This window comes from Callithrix jacchus, chromosome 17 (assembly GCF_049354715.1).
Source record: "Callithrix jacchus isolate 240 chromosome 17, calJac240_pri, whole genome shotgun sequence".
NCBI lineage: Eukaryota > Metazoa > Chordata > Mammalia > Primates > Cebidae > Callithrix > Callithrix jacchus.
This window is the reverse complement of record NC_133518.1, coordinates 53,453,676-53,477,719: the sequence shown is the minus strand read 5'-3', so window position 1 is coordinate 53,477,719 and position 24,044 is coordinate 53,453,676. Positions and strand designations below refer to the sequence as shown.

At 37.0% G+C, this 24,044-nt stretch overlaps 1 protein-coding gene across 2 annotated transcripts in view; it reads right to left on the bottom strand.

Annotated features, from left to right (window-relative positions):
* Positions 1-24,044, bottom strand: part of PIK3R4 (phosphoinositide-3-kinase regulatory subunit 4) — an 85,351-nt gene that overhangs the window by 17,790 nt on the left and 43,517 nt on the right. For both annotated transcript variants that reach the window (XM_054247176.2, XM_017965868.4), the window contains exons 12-18: positions 22,715-22,925; positions 19,587-19,752; positions 8,212-8,376; positions 5,657-5,868; positions 3,726-3,857; positions 718-818; positions 239-327 (exon numbers count right to left, since the gene is read on the bottom strand). In XM_054247176.2, the coding sequence (XP_054103151.1) occupies positions 239-327; positions 718-818; positions 3,726-3,857; positions 5,657-5,868; positions 8,212-8,376; positions 19,587-19,752; positions 22,715-22,925 (1,076 nt within the window). The remainder of the gene's footprint in view (positions 1-238; positions 328-717; positions 819-3,725; positions 3,858-5,656; positions 5,869-8,211; positions 8,377-19,586; positions 19,753-22,714; positions 22,926-24,044) is intronic.

Here is a 24,044-nt window from a genome sequence, read left to right as displayed (position 1 = left end):
AGGAAAAAAATGATGACAATCTCTATAGGACAGTGGGAAGAACTAATAATCATTGGCTTATCTTCATCAATGCATTGTAGAGGTTTTTGTAGAATAGTGTACTATTGGTTACAAAGAAAGGATTAACAGCTGTCCTTGTAAGATGATTTTAAACATTATAGTGCCATCAATATCTAACACCTTGTAAAAGTATCCATCTACATTTTATTCTTTTTAAGTATTCGTTGAGATATTGTACCTTATTTTCATATCTGAGCCAGCTGTTAGCAGGATAGGATTTCCATCTGCAGGACTACAGTAGATACCATGAACACTATGAGGAGAAGGCTTAAAAGAAATAAATATGGAGTCAAATAAAAGACATCAGTGTATGCCATAAATGATGGTGCTACTTCTACAGGCAAGTTAACTGGCAGAAGCTTTATAAGCACCTGGTAACTTGAAGAAGTGAGAGACCAGTTATGTACGCCCTATCTACTTCAATCTGGGCTTTTCCTAAACATCCCAAGCTTTATGGGACTAGCAACTTACTTACCCAGTGATGCAGACCACTAGCAAGGAAACACTCATGTAGCAATGGCCACATGAAACTTGATGTTACTGAATACCCAAATTTAAATATAACCCAAAAGCCCAACAGATAATAGGTTAAACACCTGAAAGTGCTTAGGATATGGGGAATAACGTCATCCTTTACAGTAAAAACTGAAGTCAAACCTGTAATTCAGAAAGTGGTGGTGCACTGCTGGCCCAGAGAGTGAATCTTCTGTCACCAGTCTCCATGTCCCACATGGACACTTCATTGTTGCCCTGAACAGCTAATGGAGACAAAGGCAAGAACCATGACTCAGACAAAAAGAAGAGCTGGGGAAGATTGCAGCAAAACAAACTGCAGTCCTGAGAGAAAGATAAACCTCTTTCTCTCAGGGAGAGAGACAATATAACAAGCTTTATTCACTTATTGTTATTTGCTGAGTCGTTAAATACAGTAAATATTTTTACTATGGTCTAGTCATTGTACTAGACACTGAAGAAAAGATGGCAAACAAAGCAGAAAAATTCCCAGTTTCATGGAACTTCCATTCTAGTGAAGACAACAGACAAAATGCAAAGCAGGAGTGTGCTGAGTTCAAAGAACAAGTCAGTGTGGCAGGAGCAGACCGAGAATGGGAGATAAGTAGGAGAAAGGGCAGCAGCGCTGGTCACTTTCCATTTGCTGCTCTAAATCTGACCTGAATGAACCACATCAACAAGCTGGCTAGATTCACTGGCCTGTGGTAAGCTAAATAATGGCCCAAAGATACCCAAGTCCTATAACCTGTGAATGGTACCTTATATAGCTAAGTGACTTTACCAATGTGATGAAGTTAAGGACCTTAAGACAGATTATTCTGGATTACTCAGGGGGAGCCCCCACATGCAATCACAAATCTGCTTAGACGAGGGAGGCAGATTTGGCAGCAAGAACAAAAAGCAATGTAACAATGAAACAAGATGCTATGTTGCTGGCTCTGAAGATGAAAAGAGGTGCCATTAGCCAAGGAATTTAGTTCTAGAAGCAGGAAAAGGCAAGGAAAGAGATGTTCCTATAGTACTTCCAGAGGGAAGACAGTTCTGTTGCTACCTTGATTTTGGTCCACAAAACCCATTTCAGACTTCTGGCCTCCAGAATTTTAAATAAGTTGTGGTGTAATGGCAAACTAATACATGCCTATGGGGAACCCTACTGGGAGATCTAAGGGAGGGAAGAAAGTCAGGTCATTCCCATCAGGCTGTTTTTATCCCTCACCTCAAAGTCACTGCTCCTTCAAGGTGGCCTTCTGTACTCAAGTTCTTTCCAAATTCAGTAACCATACTCTCCTCTCCTCTTACCTTCTACTGCTCCTTTGCTGTTACCAACCTGTATTACTGTGCTATCTTTTCTGATACCCCCAAACCTTTGTAAACAATTTTCTTTGAAAATAAATTCTCCTTAAATTACGCTACCTTGAGTGTGGTACTGTTTCCTGTTAGAATGCTGAGTGATAGAGAAGGTCAGAGAGGTGGCAAGAAGGCAGGTCCCATAAAGTCTTTTGGACCGAGAAGCCAACAGAAGGTATTAAGCAGAAGAAAACAAAAATGGTCTTAAGAGGTTCAGCAGAAGCAGGCTGCAGAGAGAATATTGTGTTAATAGGAAGAGACTACAGTGGTTTGGACTAGGGAGATAGTGATGGAGGTAGTAAACAGTGATCAAATTCTGGATATACTTTAAAATAGAACTTACAGGACTGGCTAGTGGACTGGAAGTGGGATGAGAAAAAGAACAGTCAAGGACAATTCCAGGCTTCTGAGCAACTAGTTGCCATTTACTGAGAGAATACCATAGGAAGAGTGGTAGGAGGCAGTGGTAGAGAGACTCAGTGGAGAGGAAATCAAGCATCAGTTTAGTTAGATGTGGAGTTTTCAATGGCTATTAGACATCTTAAAGGAGATTTTAAATAGATATATAAGAGTCTGAATAAAGGTAGTAGTTAAAGCATGAGATTGCATGAGATCACACACACAGCCAGTGTAGAAGTGGTTGAGACCAAAGACTGGGTCCTATAGCAGGCCCCAATTTAAGGCCAGGAAGATGAGAAGGGACCAGCAGATCAAGAGTTAGGAGAAACAAGAGAAATGTCCTTGAACCCAGGTAAGGAGAGTATCTGAAAACAATGGAAATCAACTAATCAAATGGTAAGTCAGCAAAGGGCTCACAATAATGGCCACAGAACTTGGCAACATGGTGACTTTTATAGCAGCAGTCTATGAGATGGACTAGGTGTACAAGAAGGGATCACAAAGAGCCTAGAGGAAACAGGGCTGAGGGGAAAACATAATAATAAGAGTTGGCCGGGCGCGGTGGCTCACGCCTATAATCCCAGCACTTTGGGAGGCCAAGGCGGGTGGATCACGAGGTCAAGAGATCAAGACCATCCTGGTCAATATGGTGAAACCCCGTCTCTACTAAAAATATCAAAATTAGCTGGGCATGGTGGCGTGCACCTGTAGTCCCAGTTACTCAGGAGGCTGAGGCAGGAGAACTGCTTAAACCCAGGAGGTGGAGGTTGCGGTGAGCCGAGATCTCGCCATTGCACTCCAGCCTGGGTAACAAGAGCGAAACTCCATCTCAAATAATAATAATAATGTTATTATTTATCAAGCATTAATTGTGTACTAGAGTATATACTTTGCATGTTTTATCTCAATTCCTTATAACTCTACAAGTATATTTTTAACTACATATTAAAGATGAGGAAAATCAGTTTCAAGACTTGTCTAAGTGTCTTACCCAGGAGCCATACAACAAAATTTTAATACCCAAGGAGGGAAGGGAAACTTTCAAGCACCACAAAGGAAACAGAGCAACAAGAAATTGCAACGGAGATGGATGAATCAAGGTTTCTAACTTAGCTCTCTAGGCAGATGGTGGCAGCTTTAACAAAAATAGGGGACAAAGGAGAAAAAAAGAATAGGAGATGGTAGTGGACAGTTAAGAATGGAGAGTAATGACGGTGACCGATGAGATGATTTCTGAACATAATAAATATTAGATGACAGTGAGGTATCAGTAGTGGGGAACCTCCACAATCAGAAGAGAAGCATTCAGTTCATATGTAAAAACTAAAAACATGAGTTTTGCAGAAGGTTTTTATGTACTTTCTAAGAAAATCTCCCAACACATAAAAGCCAGTCCTGCATCTTACCTGCAATCACCCAGGACTGATACAGAGGGTGCATCGAGAGGCGCCTGATTCGAGCCCTGGAAGGATGACAGTGACTTGAAATTGGCAACTGGAACCTCATGTCCCAACAAGCCATGGTACCACTGCTTGTACCTTAAAGATAAAAGCACAAAAAAATTACCATCTAATGATCAAAGCACATCAAGCTCCATTTATACAAATGGTAAACAGTATTAGCTTTGTATGAATTTATTTGAAAAATGCCTTTGTTACTTAAAAAAAGGTTTGTTCTCATGAAGCTGTCTCACCAGTTTCAAACAGTACCCCTTTGATTGTTAAGTAACAGAGATATAAAGTGCTTATCAAAATGCTGCTACAGTACTAATGAATGTAAATTGAAAATAAGTCATTAGTTACTGATATTGTTATTAACTGCCAAAGGTACCCACAAAAACAGAAGCTATTACTGAGAAGATATAAAATGAATTTGTTAAGTCAAAATGTTCACACTGCCTTAAACACCCAAAGATGTTTTACTAGCATTCAATGATCACTTTAGCAGCAGCTTTGCAGATATCAGATTTCAGTTGTTTCCATTTATCCTTCTCTCTTAAACATTCTACAGACAGGTATGTACATCTTCCTGTACCTGTGCAGTTTATTCACACAAAAGGCAAAAAAAATGTATTCCATATAAACTGTATAAAAAATAACAAAGCAAAGGGCACACACTTAACAGTGTAACAAATATAAGTTAGGGAAATCTAGAAAACCTAAATTCAAGCACAGAAGATAATTCCTCTGAATAAGCATGCCAACTAGAAAATAAAACGTGGTAGCTTCTCAAGGCGCAGGTTCAAAGCACCACAGGGGAAAATGCGAAACTTGAAGAAAGGGGCAGATGGGAAAAGGGGAGACGTTGATCCAACAGTACCAAGTTTCAGTTAGGAGGAATAAGCTTTGGTGATCTGCACAGAATGGTGACTATCATACAGTATATTTCAAAGTTGCCAAAAGAATAAACTTTTAATGTTTTCACAGCAAGTATTAAGGTGACAGGTTTGTTGGTTTGATTTAATCACCCCACAATTAATACATATATCAAAACATCACACTGTACCACACAAATATATATGATTGTCAATTAAAAAATACATTTTACAAAGGCAGCAATCCCATTCTTGGGTATAAATATGCCTGAAATGGAAATATGTATGTCCTTACAAAGACTTATTTGGAAATATTTACAGCAGGTTGACTCTGAAAAGCCAAACCTAAAAACAACTTAGCTATCCATCAACTGAGGGATAGAGGGATACAAAAACTGTTACCTATAAATGGAATATCATGCAACAATACATTTTTTAAAATCCTGTTTAAGCAAGCTAGATCACTTGGTTCACCTTTAGCCTTTGGAGACAAGGCAAATAATAAAGTAAGAAACCATTGCTTAGCTCTTCTCCCAACACCAGGCACTGTGAGAGATCCTTATACGTCATTAAATCCTCAACACTGCCCTTGAAAGGATTATCCCCATTTGAAGATGAAGATAGCTGAATTCAGAGGAGTTAAATAACTTGCCTAAAGCTACTGGAATTTAAACCATGTCTGCCCAATCTCAAATGCTATTTTCTTTAAATCAAGTCTGCTGTTTCACTGGCAGAGTAAGAGAATGCCAGCAAATCTGATCACTTAACGATTATAAAGTAAGAAGCCTCATTTAAGAACAAGGATAAGGTGGAAACCTTTATGCCTTAAGATACTACTTTATCCTTTCAAATCTATTTTTTAATGAATAAAAATTAAATTGCAAGATATTTTAACATGATTATGGGAAAAAAAGATGGGAAAAATTACCAATAAACAAAAAGGAAAAAACTGCTTTCACAAGACGGCAATTACAGGCATAAGTGGCATTCAAAGCCCAGTCAATGACTTGAAAGTTAGCTTACCAATGCAGAGCCAGCATTGGTGAATGTCCACAGCAAAGGAAGTGATGAGGCCCGACTTTAAATCATGCTTTAAAGTCCACGCATTGCTTGAAGACCTAAGATCCCAGCCAACCAGAGAGCCATTCACAGTGGCATAGGCAAGAACAGACTGCGCCCCAGAGTTGAAGTGATGCATATCCACAACACAACCGTCCTCCTTCTGATCTAGAATTCTAGAGAAATACACAAAGTGCAGACGTTTCCAGTCACTGAAAACATAGCACTAGTTTCCATTTAAAATGAATTCATATCCTGTCCATAGTCAAAGAAAAACTATGTGACTCCATCATAAAGCCGATACATTAAAAAAATTCCAGACTTAGAGAAGAATTCCAAAAATAGTAGAGTCCTACATATCCTTCACTCAAGCTTCCCCTTAAGTACAACTTACATAACCATAGAACATTTATCAAAACTAAGAAATTAACCTTGATATAATACTAGTAATTAGAGTACAGAATGTATTCTGATTTTATTAGTTTTCCCACTAGTGTCCTTTTACTATTCCAGGATCTGATCCAAGAAAATACATGGCAATATTAAATTTCTTCTAATCTGTCACAGTTCCTTAATCTTTCATGACCTTGATATTTTTGAAAACTATTTTAGAGAATGTTCCTTGATTTGGGTTTGTCTGATGTTTTCTCATTATTATCCTGAAATTATGTTTTATTGGGAAGGATACCACAGAAGTGATGTGCCCTTCTCAGTGCATCGTTTGAGGGAGGATTGATGTTAGCACATACAGGTTAATTATCACATATCCAAAATGCTTACGACCACAACTGTTTCAGATTTTGGATTTTTTTTTAGTATGAATTATTTGCATATACATAAGGAGGTATCTTGGGAATGGGACCCAGGTCTAAATATGAAATTCATTTGTTTCATATACACATAGCCTGAAGGTAATTTTATACATCTTATACACATAGCCTGAAGGTAATTTTGTTCGAAATACTTTTGTTCATGTAACAGTTTTGACTGCAACCTGTCACATAAAGACAGGAGCTTACTGTTCCCATCCAACTGTACTTATATATATTCTAATTTTGACCATATTTTCCCATTGAGGAGTGATGAAAAATCCAACTGCCAAGTAAAATGTGAAATGGTTCCTTCCACAAATTTTAACTGGTAAGAGCTATCTACGACAACAATGGATAGAACCAAAACAATCGAAGACTTATGGCAAGGTTTCTTTGAAGCACACACTGTGAGAAAGAGTAAAAGCTAAACATCCTGCCAGTCACCTTATCCCGGTAGTTAATGTTTGCTTTAAGACAATAACATTTATAGTGAAAAGTGCTGTTGGTTAACAGACAACCGTGCACTGAATGTGCATGTCTGTCTGCATGTGTGGCCTGTGGGCTCAGTCATCACACAAAGCACCCTGCCAAGTTATTAAGTAATTTACATGAAACTCAATAGATACTTTACTATAGTCATCCTCTGCTGAAACAGCTTTTCTTCAGAATGGGCAGATATTTGTTGTTAAAGACCATTCAGAATATGTCCTGGACAAAAGCTGCTTAAATCTGTTTAATGAATGTGTGAAAAATAACATCTTTTTAGATCCAAAAGTAAAACAAAACAACAAAAACAAAATCCAAGGTGACCCAACAAATAACCCTTTCTGCCTTACGCTACCTAATAGCCATGAGTTATCCACTAAACTAAACAACTCCCCATTTTGTGTTCTTCTGTGGGGTCCACCACCTCCACCTGGCCCTTCTCAACCACCCTGCTTCACCTGGCTAACTCACACCTGGTCTTACCCTTTCAGGCTGGCTGCTGTTATCCATGCAAAAATTACCACACTGAATAGAAATTGTCCGTTAATTTGTCCATTTTTCCCACTAAACTGCATATTCTTAGAGGATAATGTATCTTGTCTTTGAAATCTTCAGTGTGTAACACATATTGGTCAAAATTTATTCTGCTTTGTCTTTAAATGTCTTACCTTGTATGCATTTAATCTGTAAGCAACCACAATTTATAAAAAATTAAGAAAATTCTTAAATAAAACCACTGCTATTTTGTTTTAAAATGATAAGCAAATCATCTGTAAATGCTCTTCTCCATGTCCCCATCAACTTCAGAGATTTTTAACGACAAGCAACAGAATGCTGACATTTGAGTTTTCTTTAATGAAGAACACTCACATTCTTAAAATTAGCCAGAGTTGTGCTTTTAGTAGCTCAGACAGAAGACATAACTGGTAATTAGGTTATTCAGACCAACTCAACACTGGGATGACCTGCAAGTTCCAAGCCGCCCTTTTTGACCTCTTGACAAGTTTGTAGAAGGTAAGATATATAGACGTCATCTTCTGAGACTAACCACATGTGACAGTTTTGAGCTGGAAGCATTGTTTATTTGTTTTATGGGCTTAAAAAAAGAAGTGTAATGTAAGAGACCATCAGCTGATCCCAACTACATTGCAGGGTAGGAAGAAGAGTTTAGGTATTGTAGTGCACTAAATATAATGTTTAAAAAAAACAAGAGATAGATACCTGCTTTGTAGAGGATGGATTTTAGGAGACTTGGGTAGCTTAGAAGCCTCAATTCCAAGAAGCTGGACAGCACCATTATCAGATGCTATGGCTAAATAGTGGGAGCCTTGGCAGAATGTGAGCGTCTTGACTCGTCCTCCAATTCGGCTATATGTAAGAATAGATCTGAATGAAAGAAAAATAAAATTTTATTTTGAAACAATGTCACTGCTATGTTAACTATCCACATGACTATTAGCAAGCAAAATTATTACTCTGAGGTCCATTTAATCTCCCTGATCTCATGACAAAAACAAGAATTTCCTCACAAAAAACTGGTACAAAAATCACCTTTTCTTCTGATATTTTCAAATGGCCATTTGCACACACTTCTTTCTCTTATCACAGACTAACCCTCCTTTTCTTTTTCTTTTTTTCTTTTTTTTGAGACAGGGTCTCACTTTGTTGCCCAGGCTAGAGCATAGTGGCCAGTGGAGCAATCACAGATTACTGCAGCCTTGATCTCCTGGGTTCAAGTGATCCTCCCAACTGAGCTACCCTGGCAGCTGGGACTATAGGCATGTACCACCATGCCTGGCTAATTTTTTTGTAGAGATGAGGGTCTCACCATGTTGCCCAGGCTGGTCTTGAACTCTTTTCTAATGAGAACTCCGATACTTGTGGTCCTGATCCAACTCCCCTTTAACTCTTGGAATACCTTAAACCCTCACTCTTATACCCTTCAGTTATTCTGTCACACAGCTTGGCACAGAAGGAAAAGCATTGGCTTTGGAATCAAGGACTTCCACTACCAACTACTTAATTGACGTTGGTCAAGCTACTTAATCAGTTGTATGCCTCAGTTTACACATCTACAAAACAAGGGCTGCCCTACTTCCCTAATTTGACTATAGGAAAAAATCAGATAATATGTAAACCATAAAACATTCATAAATACAAAATTATACTAATCAGTCTCTCACACAAATGCTGACTTCTTAAGCTCTGTTTTCTACCCTCTTTCTTTAAATTCACTGCCAAACTTCTTGAATATATGATCTACACAGGGGACCTCAATTACCGCCAACTCCCTCCTCCATTACCCTCCACACAGACTACAACTTTACCCTTCTAAAGGGCCATACCTCTAAAAGTTCAAAAGCCTCTAATCACCAAACACATTCATCTATCTTGTGTAATTTATTTCACCTTATTATAAAAGTTAATGCATACTAAATGTACTAAAATATAGAAAATACAAAAATATAAAAACATTTGTAATACTACCCAGAGAGAAACACTATTAACATTTTGTTACATATCCTTCAAAAGGTTTTCTATACCTATTATATTCACATTTGTTTTTTTAAAAAAAATATGTAATATTTCATGTATTTTATCCATCATCTCTCTCTAGTTGTTTTTCTTAATAACAACTTTACTAAAATACCATAAAGTATACTTAAAAATGCACAATTTAATGATTTTTAGTATATTAACAGAATTCTGCACAGATCACCACTAATTGCAGACCATTTCCATTAATTAAAAAAAAAAAAATCAAAAAATAAACTGTCCTTGTACCCATTAGCATTCACTCCCCATTACCCTCTGTCCCTAGCCTCTGGCAATAATGAATCAACTTTATTGTCTATGAATTTCCCTATTCTGGACATTTTGCAGTCATACATTGTGTGGTTTTTTTATATCAGGCTTCTTTCACATAACATCATGTCAAAGTTTATGCTGTGGTATGTAATATTTCATTCCTTTTTAAACTAAAAATTATTCCATTGTACAGATACGTCACATTTTGCTTATCCATTCATCTGCTGATAAACATATGGGTTATTTCCACTTTTTGACTATTATGAATAATGCTGCTATAAACATTTGTGTATAAGTCTTTATGTGGACAAATGTCTCAAATACAATGCCCACAGGGGCCCCAATCAGTACTGCAGATGAGTAAAGACAGCCAGAGACAAGATATGGCAGAGATGGGAGCGCCAGTATGCTTGGTCTCTCACAAATACTTAGGCTTTCTCTCCTCATCTCTTTTAATACTGACATATAATTCACATATTACCAAATTTACCCTTTTAAAGGGGTTTATAAATAAAGTCACCACACTTTACAACTATCACCATTATCTAATTCCAGAACATTTTCAGCATACCCAAAAGAAACCCTATACCCATTAGGTGTCTCTTCCCAATGCTCCCTTCCCCCAGCACCTGGCAATTACTAATCTATTTTCTGTCTCTATGGATATACCTATCTGTATATTTAATATAAATGAAATCACACAATATGTGGCCTTTGGATCTGCCTACTTTCACTTAACATACTGTTTTCAAGCTTTACTCACATTATAGCATGCAGTAGTACTTCATTCCTTGTTATGGGTAAATAGTTTTCAATTGTATAGATATGCCACATTTTATTTATCTATTAAACACATGATAGAACTTTTGGTTTCTATTTTATGGCTATTATGAATAATTCTGCTATGAACATTTGTGTACAAATTTTTGTTTGAACATATGTTTTCAACTGTCTTAGGTATATACTTGAATGAAATCATGGAGTCATATGGTAACTCTATGTCTACCATTTTTAAAGGCTACCAAAGTGTTTTCCAAAGTTACTGTACTATTTTTACATTCTCACCAGCAATGTATAAAGCTTTCAACTTCTCCACATCCTAACACTTCTTACTACCTTTTTTACTATAACCATTGTAATGGTGTGAAATAGTATCTCACTGTGGTTTTGATTTACATTTCTCTAGTGAGTTAAGGAGCATCTTTTCATGTGCTTATTGGTCCTATTTGGAGAAACATAAATATTTACATCCTTTGTTTTTAAATTGGGTCATTTGTCTTTTTATTGTTGAGTTTTAAGTGTTCTTTATACATTCTGAGTAATACATCCTTCTCAAACATATGAAGTTATTTCTCCCACTCTATGGGTTGTCTTTTCAGTTTCTTGATAAGAGTCCTTTGAGGCACAAAGGTTTATAACACTGATAAAGCCCCATTTGTCTATTTTTACCTTTGTCACTTGTGCTTTTAATTTCTCAGAAATCCTTACCTAAACCACGGTCCTGAAGATTTACATGCCTATGTTTTCTTCCAAAAGTTTTATGGTTTTAGTTCTCACATTTAGTCTATCATCCATTTTGAGTAAGTCTATCGACATTCATCTTTTTTCATGTGGAAATCCTGTATTCCCAGCACTATTTGTCCAAAAAGTCATTTTTCCCCCACTGAATTATCCTGATACCTCTGCCAAAAAACAATGACCATAAATGTATTTCTACATATCAGTTCTACTCCACTGATCTGTATATCTACTGTCAGACCAGTACTACGGTCTTGATTTACTGTAGCTTTGTAGCAAGTTTTATAATACAGAAGTGTGGGTCCTTCGATTTGGCTCTTTTCTTTCAAGATTGTTTTGGCTATTCTTAATCTCTTGTATTTCTTTATGGATTTAGGATCAGATAATCAATTTCAGCAAAAAAAAGGGGAGGGGGGCAGCTAGAAATTCCATAGAGATGGCACTGAATCTGTACATCAATTGAAAGGACTTCCATCTTAATGATATTAAGTATTCCATTCCATGAACATGAGGTTTCTTTCCATTCGAGTCTTCTTTAAATAATCTTTTGTATTTTTTAGTATACAAATCTTATATTTTCTTGTGTAAAATTTATTCTCAAGTATTTTGTTCATTTTGATGCTATAGTAAATGGTTTCTTAAATTCATGTCTAGACTATTCATTGCTAGCATTTAGAAATGCAAGTGATTTTTATATAATCATCTTGAATTCTGCAACTCTGTCAAACTTATTAGTTCTAGTCAGTTTTTAAAATAATTATTAATTATTGCTAATTCTCTATATACATGATCATGCTGGCTACCAGAAATAGTTTTACTTTTTCCTTTCCAACATATATGCCTTTAATTTCTTTTTCTTACCCAAATGTCCTGGCTAGAACCTCCAGTACAGTACTCAACTGGAAGTGGCAAAAGTGGACAATTCTTGTCTAACTCTTCATCTTAGGGGGAAAGCTTTCCATTTTTTTACCATTAAGTACAATGTTAGCTGTAGGGTTTTTCGTCGTAGATGGCCTTTATTCATTCTTTTCTATTACTAACTGGTTTGTTGAGTTGGTTTTAATCATAAAACGATACTGGATTTTGTCAAATATTTTCTGAGTTTGTTGAGATGATCGTTTGGTCTTTACCCTTTATTCTATTAATATGGAACATTCATTAATTCATTTTCATATGTTGAACCAACCTTATATTCCTAAGATAAATTGTACTTGGTCATATTATTTTTTACATGTTGGATTCAGTTTACTATTACTTTGTAGCAGATTTTTACACCCATATTAATTATGGATATTGGTCGATAGCTTTCTTGTGAACTGTTTTATTTATCTGACTGTGGTATCAGGTTGACATCTGCCTCAAAGAATGAGTTAAGAAGTGTTCCCTCGTTTATTTTTGGGAAGACTTTTTGAAGGATGGGTGTTATATTAGTCCCCTCTTATCCACCGTTTCACTTTCCCTGGTTTCAGTTACCTGTGGTCAACTGCATTCAGAACATAATAGATGGAAATTCCAGAATAAACAATTCATAAGTTTTGAATTATACACTATTCTAAGTAGTGTGATAAAAATCTCACACTGTCCTGCTCCCTCCTGTCCAGGACTTGAATCATTCCTTTATCCTGTTGAATACATTACCTGCCCACTGGTCAGTCACTTAGTAGCTATCCCAGTTATCAGACTGATCATCACAAGGAGGGTGAGTACAGAACAGTAAGACATTTTGAGAAACAGAGACTCTATTCACATAACTTTTGTTAAAATATATTGTTTTAACTGTTCTGTTAGTGTTGTTGATCTCCTACTGTGCCTAATTTTAGTACTTCTTTTAGGGCAAATCTGTTGGCAGTAAATTCCCTATTTTTATTTATCTTCAAATGACTTAATTTCTCCTTTGTTTCTGAAGGACAATTTTATTGTCACAGAATTATTGGTTGACAATCTTTTCCTTTCAACACACTGACTTCTGGCCTCTATCATTTCCAACTTAAAAATCAACTGTTAATTTTATGGAAGATCCCTTGTATGTGATGAGCTACTTTTCTCTCTCTGCTTTCAATATTCTGTGTTTATCTTCCAACAGTTTGTTTATGATGTGTCCAAGTGGCTCTCTTAATTTTATCCTGTTTAGAGTTCACTGAATTCTTGGGTCCAACAAACATAAAAAGTTCTCAGTTGTTATTTCTTCAAATATTCTTTCTGTCCCCTTTTCTCTCTCCTCTCCCTCTGGAACTTTTATTATGCATGTGTGAGAATATTTCATAGTACACCACAGGTCTCTGAGGCTCTGTTCATTTTTCTTTATTCTTTTCTCTTTGTGCCTCTGACTGGAAAATATCAACTATCTTCTAATTCTCCAATTTTTTGCTCTTGTCAGTGGAAATCTCCTACCGAGGCTCTCCAGTAATTTTTTCAGTTATTATATTTTTCAGTTCCAGAATTTCTATTTTATAATTTCTACCTCTTTATTGATATTGTCTATTTGGTTAAACACTGTTCTCATACTTTCCTTTAGTTATTTAGACATGGTTTCTTTTAATTCTTTGCACATATTTCTAATAGCTGATTTAAAGTCTATGTCTAGTAAGTTTTTTTCCTGTGTGAAAGCCATCCTTACCTGTTTCTTTGCCTAACTTGTAATCTTTTGTTCAAAACTGTGCATTCAAAATTAATGTGTCAATTTTGGAAATAAGATTTCAAAGCTGTTGCTATTTGTTTGTTTAATGACTTTCCTAGACTAATTCTATAGAGTCTGTATTCTTTGTCATATGTGGCCACTGAAGTCTGTTCAGTTAGGTAACTGGTCACCTAATAACTTGGCACGTATTTCCTTCAATGCCTTGACAATTAAGTGTTCCAGCCTTTTACTGAGGGTTTTGTTTATGTTGTGGCATACCTTCAACCCTCCATCAAGCATTTTACAACTCTGCTTTTCTTCAGTTCTTGCTTGTACAGAGTCTCAAAGCCAGTCAGACATGAGCATTTGTTCCTTCCTGGGTATATGCACAACTCTACACATACATGTGGTCTTATAAATACCCATGAATATATCAAAACTTTTCAAAGGCCCATATGGACATCTCATTACCCAGTTCTGCCTTTTAAGCTTTGTCAGCCTCTTGATACCACCTCAAGATAACTGCTGGGTTAAATAAATGGTGCTGACTATTTTCAACAAGGGCCCTGTGAGTAAGAGTTTTCTCAAAGAACAAGGTATGAGCCAAGTCAAATAAAGATGAGCCCTGAAAATTTGGAACTTCTCAGTCACCTGGCACGGAGGTCAAATAGTGACAATTCTCTGGAGACGGGACTTTCAGGGAGTTCCAATGCCATATGACCTCTCCACTGGCTACTAAGGGGCTAGTTTTCATGGCTATCATAGTTGTGAGGCTGTTTGTTTTCCAGACTACCATAGAGCTGGTAAAGGGGGATGAGATTACAGTAAGTTAAAGACCATATGGTTCACTGTTCTTATTGAAAGTCAGGTGATTTTCTTGAATCCACTTAGGATTGTTGCAAGGCTTCAGATGATTTCCAAAGTTCTCAGAAAATTGACTTTGACAGTCTTTACCACTATTCTCATTGCTTCATGGAGGAACAGATTTTTGAAGGCCCTTACTCTGCCATTCCAAAATAGAAACCCATATGCTCTTCTTAAACCTAATTTTCAAAAACACAGTTACCAATATCTTTCACTGATAACTGCTGCTGTACTTTTAGTTTGCTCCTAGTTTTCTATTATAAGAAAGGCAATCTGATCAGTCTTTAAATCTCTGAGTTTACTCTTAGTTACTTCCTTAGGATATGTACATCATAAAGGCTTATGATACATATACTGCGGGAAAAACCTCCAGGGAAGAGGTTATCAATTGCATTCCACCAGAGGGCTTTGTATGGAAGTGCACCAGTGGCATTATGAGGTTTTCATGCTAGTAGGGTTTTTGTCTCATTTGAGAGAGGCCTAGATATTCCTTTCTAAGTTTTCTCCTTCATTGTAGTTTGTAATATTAACTTAAATGGTTTCTTCTTTCCTTTTCTTGTCCCTCTCTTCCTGTTCCAAAAATTCAATTTCTTAAGATTCAGACATCAGGCCTTTGTTGCCCTTCATATTCTCTTTACTTCATAGTCACTCAAAAACTTTGACTCTTTTTTTTTAAATTTTATTTTATTTATTTATTTATTTTTTTTTGAGACGGAGTTTCACTCTTGTTACCCAAGCTGGAGGACAATGGCACGATCTCGGCTCACCGCAACCTCTGCCTCCCGGGTTCCAGCAATTAACCTGCCTTAGCCTCCCAAAGTAGCTGGGACTATAACCATGTGCCACCATGCCCAGCTAATTTTTCTTTTTCTGTATTTTCAGTAGCGATGGGGTTTCAAAAAGATGGGGTTTAGTAGAGATGGGGCAAGGATGGTCTCAATATTGTGACCTCGTGATCCGCCTGCCTCGGCCTCCCCAAGTGCTGGGATTAGAGGCATGAGCCACCGTGCCCAGCCCCAAAACTGACTTTCAATACTACCAGGGACTCTAAAATGTGTAACCCTAACACTGACAGTTTTCTTTTGTACCCATTCATATTAAGTTTTCACTGTGACAGAACTCCACTTATTTTACTAACACCCCAATTTCAACAAATAACCAAATGCATCCATCTCCCCTAAAATTGAGAAGCTGAATGAGCCAGAAATAAGGTGGTAAGAGAAGAAAACATAGAAAATATAATTTAGAATACTATAAAGGAAGATGTTGAAAAATCTGTGCAAAAGTTTAGAAAACAGCAATTTTTCAAGAACTAGTCCCAAAAGGACAAACTGAAAATTTAACTCAAGGAAAAAGAAAATGGCAGAGTCAAGATCTAGGTAGTGTAAATCACCAATCATAATTCAGTAAGAAAATCAAGACTGAGAACTGAATGATCGACCATCATCATGCATGGGGGAAACTCCTCTTAGTCAGAATGTACTAGTAACATTTTCTAAGAAAACACATTTGTTTTGCTCTTCTTTCCCTACCACCAGCTGTTCCCCACTTGGCTCTAGCAGGAAGAATTGCTTCTTTCTCCACTCACTAGTTAATAAAGACATGTGATAAGGGCAACACATTACATTCTCTTACCCTCTTTCCCAAGCCAAGGCCCATGTCAGCCCACAAACAAGAGAGCAGGTGTTAAAGCAAAGCGAAACACTAGCTGCATTCAGAGATCGATCCAATCTCCTAATCATACAGACTTCCCAAATTCTATAAAGTCAGCTAAATTACCAAAATTTGGGGGATATTATCTGAAATGTGATACCAAAATACCACTGTCTGAAGCATGACACTGGGATGGTTTGACCTTAATAAAGCAGGTTTGACCTTAATAAAGCAGATGGTTTGACCTTAATAAAAATCACTTGAGAACTAACAAGCAGGGTTTTTGCAAGTTATCATCCTAATCAAGGAGACAATGAATCCAACTGATAATGATAACAAAGAACTATTTGGAAAACAATTATCAGAAGAGGTACTTAAAATGCTAAGAATGGGCTCCATTTGGCGGCTCAAGCCCATAATCCCAGCATTTTGGGAGGCTGAGGTGGGAGGATCACTTGAGGTCAGGAGTTCAAGACCAACCTGGCCAACAATGACCACTCTGCTAAAAATACAAAAATTAGCCAGGAGTGGTGGCATTAGCCTATAGTCCCAGCTACTCCAGAGGCTGAGACAGGAGAATCATTTGAACCCAGGAGGCGGAGGTTGCAGTGAGTCAAGACTGCACCACTGTACTCCAGCCTAGGTGACAGAGGGAAACTGTTTCTAAAAAAAAAAAAAAGAAGAAGAAAGAAGCTAAGAATGATGAGGAAAAACATCAACAGAATGGTAGTAGCAGGGAAGAAGGGAGCAGAGATTTATTTAAAAGAAAGGGATAGAAGGGAACATCCTGGTATGATGGTCAAATTCCGTATCTTGGGAAAGATTCAGGATGCAGAGGTGTTTGTCAGAACTCATGGAACAGTTCATGTAAGATCTGTGTACTTCATAGAATTCAAATTTTATATCAAGAAGGAAAAAGAGCTAAAAATATTAAAATCCTGTTAATGATGTGCACACTGAAGTTTTTAGAGGGCACGTACTAATGTCTGCATTTTATTTTGAAATCATTAAAAAAAAAAAAAAAAATGGGGCCAGGCAGTAGCTCACACTTATATCCCAACACTTTGGGAGACTTGAGAGGGGAGGATTTCTTTAAGTCAGGAGTTCAAGATCAGCCTGGGCAATGTGGTGAGAACTCATTTCTCAAATAAAAACAATTTTTAAAATTAGCTGAGTGTGGTGGCATGCACCTGTAGTCCTAGCTACCTGGGAGGCTGAGGCGAGAGGACGACTTGAAGCCCAGGAGTTCAAGGTTATAGTGAGCTATGATTAGGCCACGGCATTCTAGCCTGGGCAACAGAGTGAGACCCTGTCTCTAAAAAATAAAATAAAAATAAAAATAAATTTTAAAGTAGAGATTGATGGGAGGTGGATAAATAATTATAAAACATAGCAAATATAGTAAAATCATTAATTATAGAATCTTAAGTATAAAATCATTAAGTATAGAATCTTTTTTTTTTTTTTTTTTTGAGATGGAGTTTCACTCTTGTTACCCAGGCTGGAGTGCAATGGTGCGATCTCGGCTCACTGCAACCTCCGCCTCCTGGGTTCAGGCAATTCTCCTGCCTCAGCCTCCTGAGTAGCTGGGACTACAGGCACGCGCCACCATGCCCAGCTAATTTTTTTTGTATTTTTAGTAGAGACGGGGTTTCACCATGTTGACCAGGATGGTCTCAATCTCCTGACCTCGTGATCCACCCACCTCGGCCTCCCAAAGTGCTGGGATTATAGGTGCCAAGTACATGGATTGTTCACTGTGAAACATTTTCAACTTTGCTTATAGATTTGAAAATTTTACAGTAAAATGTTGACCAAAAAAATTGCTACATGGACCAAGGATTCTTACTTCTTTTTAAAATTATGTTCTGACCAAATATAACACCACGAGAGAATGAGGAAAAACACAATAATTAAGCATAGTGTAAAAATACAGAGCCAATCAGCGCAAAATCTTATCAGGCTGGTAAGTAAACTTTAAATTATTTTAGTTATCAAAGATATTTTGCTGTTTTATGATTTTGTGGTCAAAGAACTTATTACAAGCAAAGAACCAGTGATTCCCCACATCTTTTTACATAGATGAGATTCAATTCTGACTTCTAGTAGCTTTCTTTCCAGACCAAACTAGGCAAAGAACAAGAATATGGTAGAACTAATAGAGAGAGAAAGAGAGAAATAGTAAGGAGGACAAACTGCAAATCAGATAGGGACATACTTAAAAAGTTGTAGAAGTCTAAAATACTTCTCATAATCACATTCATCAAAATCACATCATTCATATTTAAAGTCTTAGGAATTTAAAATCATAAATTATCTCCTTGTCCACAGCAGTGGGGTAATGGGACACTATTTGTTTTCCTTATACAGTTAGCCATTCCATCATTTTTTTACTTTTCTCATGAGAAAAGTACTTTTTCCCCCACTACCAAGCCACCACTTCTTGTCTGATTATTTCACAGTCTCCTAACTGCATCTGCCCTGCTCCTCTTCAGTCTATTCTCAACATAACAGCCAGAGTAATTCTGTGACAACTAACTCAGATCATATCTCTCCTCTACTTAGAACTCTTCAAAGCCTCCCCACCTCACTCCAAGTCAAAGTGAAAGTCCTTTACAACAGCCTACCACGCCCTATCTAATTGGCCCCTCTTACTCCTCCATCTTGCTCCCTCTGCTCCAGTCACAAAGAACTTTCTACTGGTCCTCAACCATGCCAAACACATTTCTTCCTCAGGGCCTTGGAAATGCCTGTTTCCTCTGCCTGGAATGTTCTTCCACAAGGCTTTCACTCACTTTTTTTCAAGTCCTTCCTCAAATGTCGTTTTCTCTATGAAGCATTCTCTGGCTAATTCATTTAAAATTCTACGCTACCCGACCTGTACTGAATTTCCTCTCTTTCCTGCTATATGTTTTACCACAATTTTTTTAAACCATCTAACGCATTAGATGTTTTACTTATACTTTCATTGTCTCTCACTTTCCACTAGAAGGTAAGCTCCACGGAAGAGAGATTTTTGTCTATTTATCATTGCTGTATGCCTGGTACATAAAACAGTGGTTTTTATAGAGTAAGCACTCAATAAACATTTGTTAATTTGAATTAATGAACTGATCCATTCCTGAGCATATGGTACCTGGTAGTGGTGGTCTTCCCCTCCATCTTTTGACTGTTCCAAATTTTCACTGTGCCATCATTTGAACATGTTGCAAAAAGTGAGTGTTCATCAGAGACTCTAATTCGATTCACAGCAGATTTATGCTCATGCAGATGGGCAACTAATAGTCCTTTAGGACGCCATCCTAAGGAAAAGCAAAGCAAGTATCATAAACTATAGTTCACAAATACAATCTCCCTATCACCCCCAGTTACAATAACCAACAACCAGCTTGAAAACAAGCATTAAGAACTAAAATATTTAAAAGTTCCAATAGTTAGCCAATAAAGAGTGGTCTACTGGACCATGACAGATATTATTTGAGACATCAATTTAGCAATTAAGTGTTGCTTTAATAACTTCAGAAAGGCAGCACCTTGGGCCATTCTCCAGTATCTGCGAAGACAAAGCAGTTACCTGAAAATAAAGACACAGGGGTACCTGCTACCTCTGAAATCTGACTACTGACTCAGCAGCATGGGGTAATGATTACCCTAGTCTAGAGAAACTGGACACTAGAAGGCCCAGTTCCACCATACATAAAAGTGAGACCTTGAGCTACTTATTTAAACTGACCTTTAATTTCCTAAACATAAAATGAGGGTCATTATTACTTAACCCAAAGGAGACTATCTGGACAAATGAGATATATACAAGAGTCTAATAATATCCCTAGCTTACAGCAAATACCTAAATTTTGGTTGATTCTCTTCTTACCTGAAATCATTTATTGTATGGTGTAAACACATTAGTATAAATGGTATTATAAATTACAGCCTCAGAACGTTCATGGACGTTCCAGTATTTTGACATCTATAACCTATGTTTTCTTATGTATATTCTTTTTGAGTAAGATTAATTTCCTCTATAATGAATTATACATTCCCTGGGGTCACAGAAACTATGTCTTATCCATTCATGATTCATTCACAGCACCTAACATAGGTACTGTCCTCAATGTTTGATAGCTTCTTCTGTATTAACAGTTCATTATATTTAATACCAGATGATTTTAAAATAAAACAGAAAGCTATGCTAAACAGCATACTGTACTGGGAATTAGCACTGTGCCAACTGAAGCGGTGACAGTGTCATTTTAGAAATGATTTCTTTTCAAGAAACAAAAATGAACTAAAACCACTGCCAAACTGAGTTTAAGAAAAAAAACAAAACAAAACATGTTTCTCCTTAGATCTCTGGCTCATATGTGTGAGAACAGGAGCTAAATGTGATTTTTAAGAATATGCTGGATTTGAAAGTGATCAAAAACACTTTGTCATGAAGTCTAATGATCTACCAGGCTAGGCTGAACATTTCCCTCTATAAAAATCAATTTCACACAACTACTAAACTGTAGAAAGAAAAAAATCAAGAGTCCAACAGTCACTGCACATTTCTTAAGCTACAAAATTTGACATCTTTTCTGTGATTTACTAAATAAAATGCATTACTCTACTAAGTATAATATGCCACTTATAAAGACAGACTATCATAAAATACAGTAGACAGTTTGTGGTCAATTTTTTACTGGTTTTTTTTTTGAGATGGAGTCTCACTCTGTGGCCAGGCTAGAGTGCAGTGGCACGATCTTGGCTCACTGCAACCTCCGACTCCACGGTTCAAGCGATCCTCCTGCCTCAGCCTCCCAAGTATCTAGGACTAACGGTACTGCACCACCATATCCTGCTAATTTTTGTATTTTTAGTAGAGACAGGATTTCACCATGTGGGCCAGGATGGTCTCAATCTCTTGACCTCGTGATCTGCCTGCCTCAGCCTCCCAAAGTGCTGGGATTACAAGAATGAGCTACTGTGCCCAACTAACTTTGTACTGTTTTTAAAGTAGAGCTAGTATATAATATTGATTCATATCACAAAACCATTTTAAACATTTAAAAAATTCCAAAATATTTTCAAAAGAAAATTTATGCTACTAACGATGCTACTTGCCACTTAACAGTATCTTCCAAATCTTTAAATCACTAACCTTTTGCAGCATTTTCCCAAGTCCATATTAGTAGCCCATGGGATTTCACATGATTTGTAAATATCTATATATAAGCACACTATGCATCTTCTCAATTTCAACTTTTATCATTAAAATGTAGACAGAAACTCAAAAATATTTTTACATCCACAAATCTGGTATCAAAGTCTAGCTCTGCTACATTACAGTAGGCAAGTCTGTTGAGAGAGCTGAGTCAAATTTTCATTTGAAGTATCTCTAAATTGCTTTTAAGCCTTAACAGAATATAGGAGTGTTTCCTCAAATTTGTAATGTTGATCATCGTTAAAGGGGTAGGGCTAGAAGTGATGCTGTTTTCTTTTTATTTATTTACTTTATTGTTGTTGTTGTTGTTGTTATTATTATTATTATTATTGTTAAAATGGAGTCTTGCTCTGTCACTCTGGCTGGAATGTAGTGGCATGATCTTGGGTCACTGCAACCTCCACCTCCCGGGTTCAAGCAATTCTCCTGCCTCAGCCTCCCAATAGCTGGCATCAAAAGCATATGTCACGACGCCTGGTTAATTTTTGTGTTTTTAGTAGAGATGGAGTTTCAACATGTTAGCCAGGCTCGTCTCGAACTCCTGACCTCAGGTGATCTGCCCATCTCAGCCTCCCAAAGTGCTGGGATTACAGGCATGAGCCACCACCCCTGGGCCTGTTTTCTTTTTAAAAATACTCATCATTTTCTAAATTTTCTAACTTTTTCTTAAATAATATTAATGAAAGTAATTAAACCCTCCAGAAATTAAAAGCAGAAATTTGGTGTCAAAAAAGCCAGACATTCAAATGAGAAAGTGGCAAGACATTAAGCAGGTAAAACCTCATACTATAATTAGAAAAAATGAAACACAGATAGGCTAAATTATTAAGTGATTGGCCTAAATGTGACTTTGCCAGTTGCCTCCACAGCTAAAAAGATCCAAACTCCACAAATAATAACAAGATTTCTTACTAACTGCTTTTTCCTCTGGGTTTCTCAAATAACATTTTTTGTTCTCACGTCTTTTGTCTGGCAGTTAAGTATTCATTTCCTCCATTAGATTCCAGCTGTAAGCACCTAGCCTAGACTACAACTACCTTGATCAATGGAACTTTTACCTGGTGGTGGTGGTTTACTCTCCCATTCAGCATTTTCCATCATCTGCTTGGCTATTCTCTCAGCATTGCACTGCTCCCGCTTCTGTTGAATAAGTTGCTGAAGTTCAGTTTTACAAGTTGTAATCCGAATCTGATAGGTGGATGGTAAGATTGTACTACTTAAAACTGGTATTACTGGTTTCTTATTTTGGACAGTTGTTACTTCTGGAACCTACAAAACAAATAGAATTCTAAGCGTTTATGTCATAAGAAAAGTGTCTTTGAAGATAAAAGTGTACTCATGTTTTTATGCATTATAACAGCTTTTTGTCCTCATGAATGTACCAATTTTAAAATCCATTTAAATACATTTACATTTTATCAATAAAAAACTAAGTTAACATGAAGTTTAATGACGAATGCTAGGCTTCCAAACCTTTACATCTATATATATATAAACTGACTACACAATAATAACATTAACAAAAATTCTCATTAATTCAAGTGAAAAGAAGAAATGAAATTTCAATTTCATTAATCTGGTTCAATTAATTGTTGTTTTTTTTTTTTTTGAGATGGAGTTTCGCTCTTGTTACCCAGGCTGGAGTGCAATGGCGCGATCTCGGCTCACCACAACCTCCACCTCCTGGGTTCAGGCAATTCCCTTGTCTCAGCCTCCTGAGTAGCTGGGATTATAGGCATGTGCCACCATGCCCAGCTAATTTTTTTGTATTTTTAGTAGAGACGGGGTTTCACCATGTTGACCAGGATGGTCTCGATCTGTTGACCTCGTGATCCACCCGCCTCGGCCGCCCAGTGCTGGGATTACAGGCTTGAGCCACCGCGCCCGACCCTCAATTAATATTTTTTATTTAAGGTACGGCTGGCTAGGAAAGAGCTGCCTTCAATTACAAACTTATTTCAAATATAGATGCTCCTGGATTTACAATGGCATTACATCCCAATAAGCCCATCATAAGTTGAAAATGTCATTAAGTCGAAAATATATTTAAAACACCTAACTACTGAACATCACACTTTAGCCTTGCCTAGCTGAAACATGCTCAGAACCCTTACATTAGCCAACAGTTGGGCAAATTATCTAACACCAGGCCTATTTTATAATAAAGTGTGAATATCTCATATAACTTACTGAAATTTGTACTGAATACAAAAAATGGGATGGCTATATGGGTACCAGAAGTACAGTTTCTACTGAATGCACATCACTATTACACCATATAAAGTCAAAAAATCCTATATATATAAAGTCTAACCATCATTAAGTCAGGAATGGTCTATACATGAAAAGCATCATGACATTTATCACACATAGGAAACTTGGGACTTC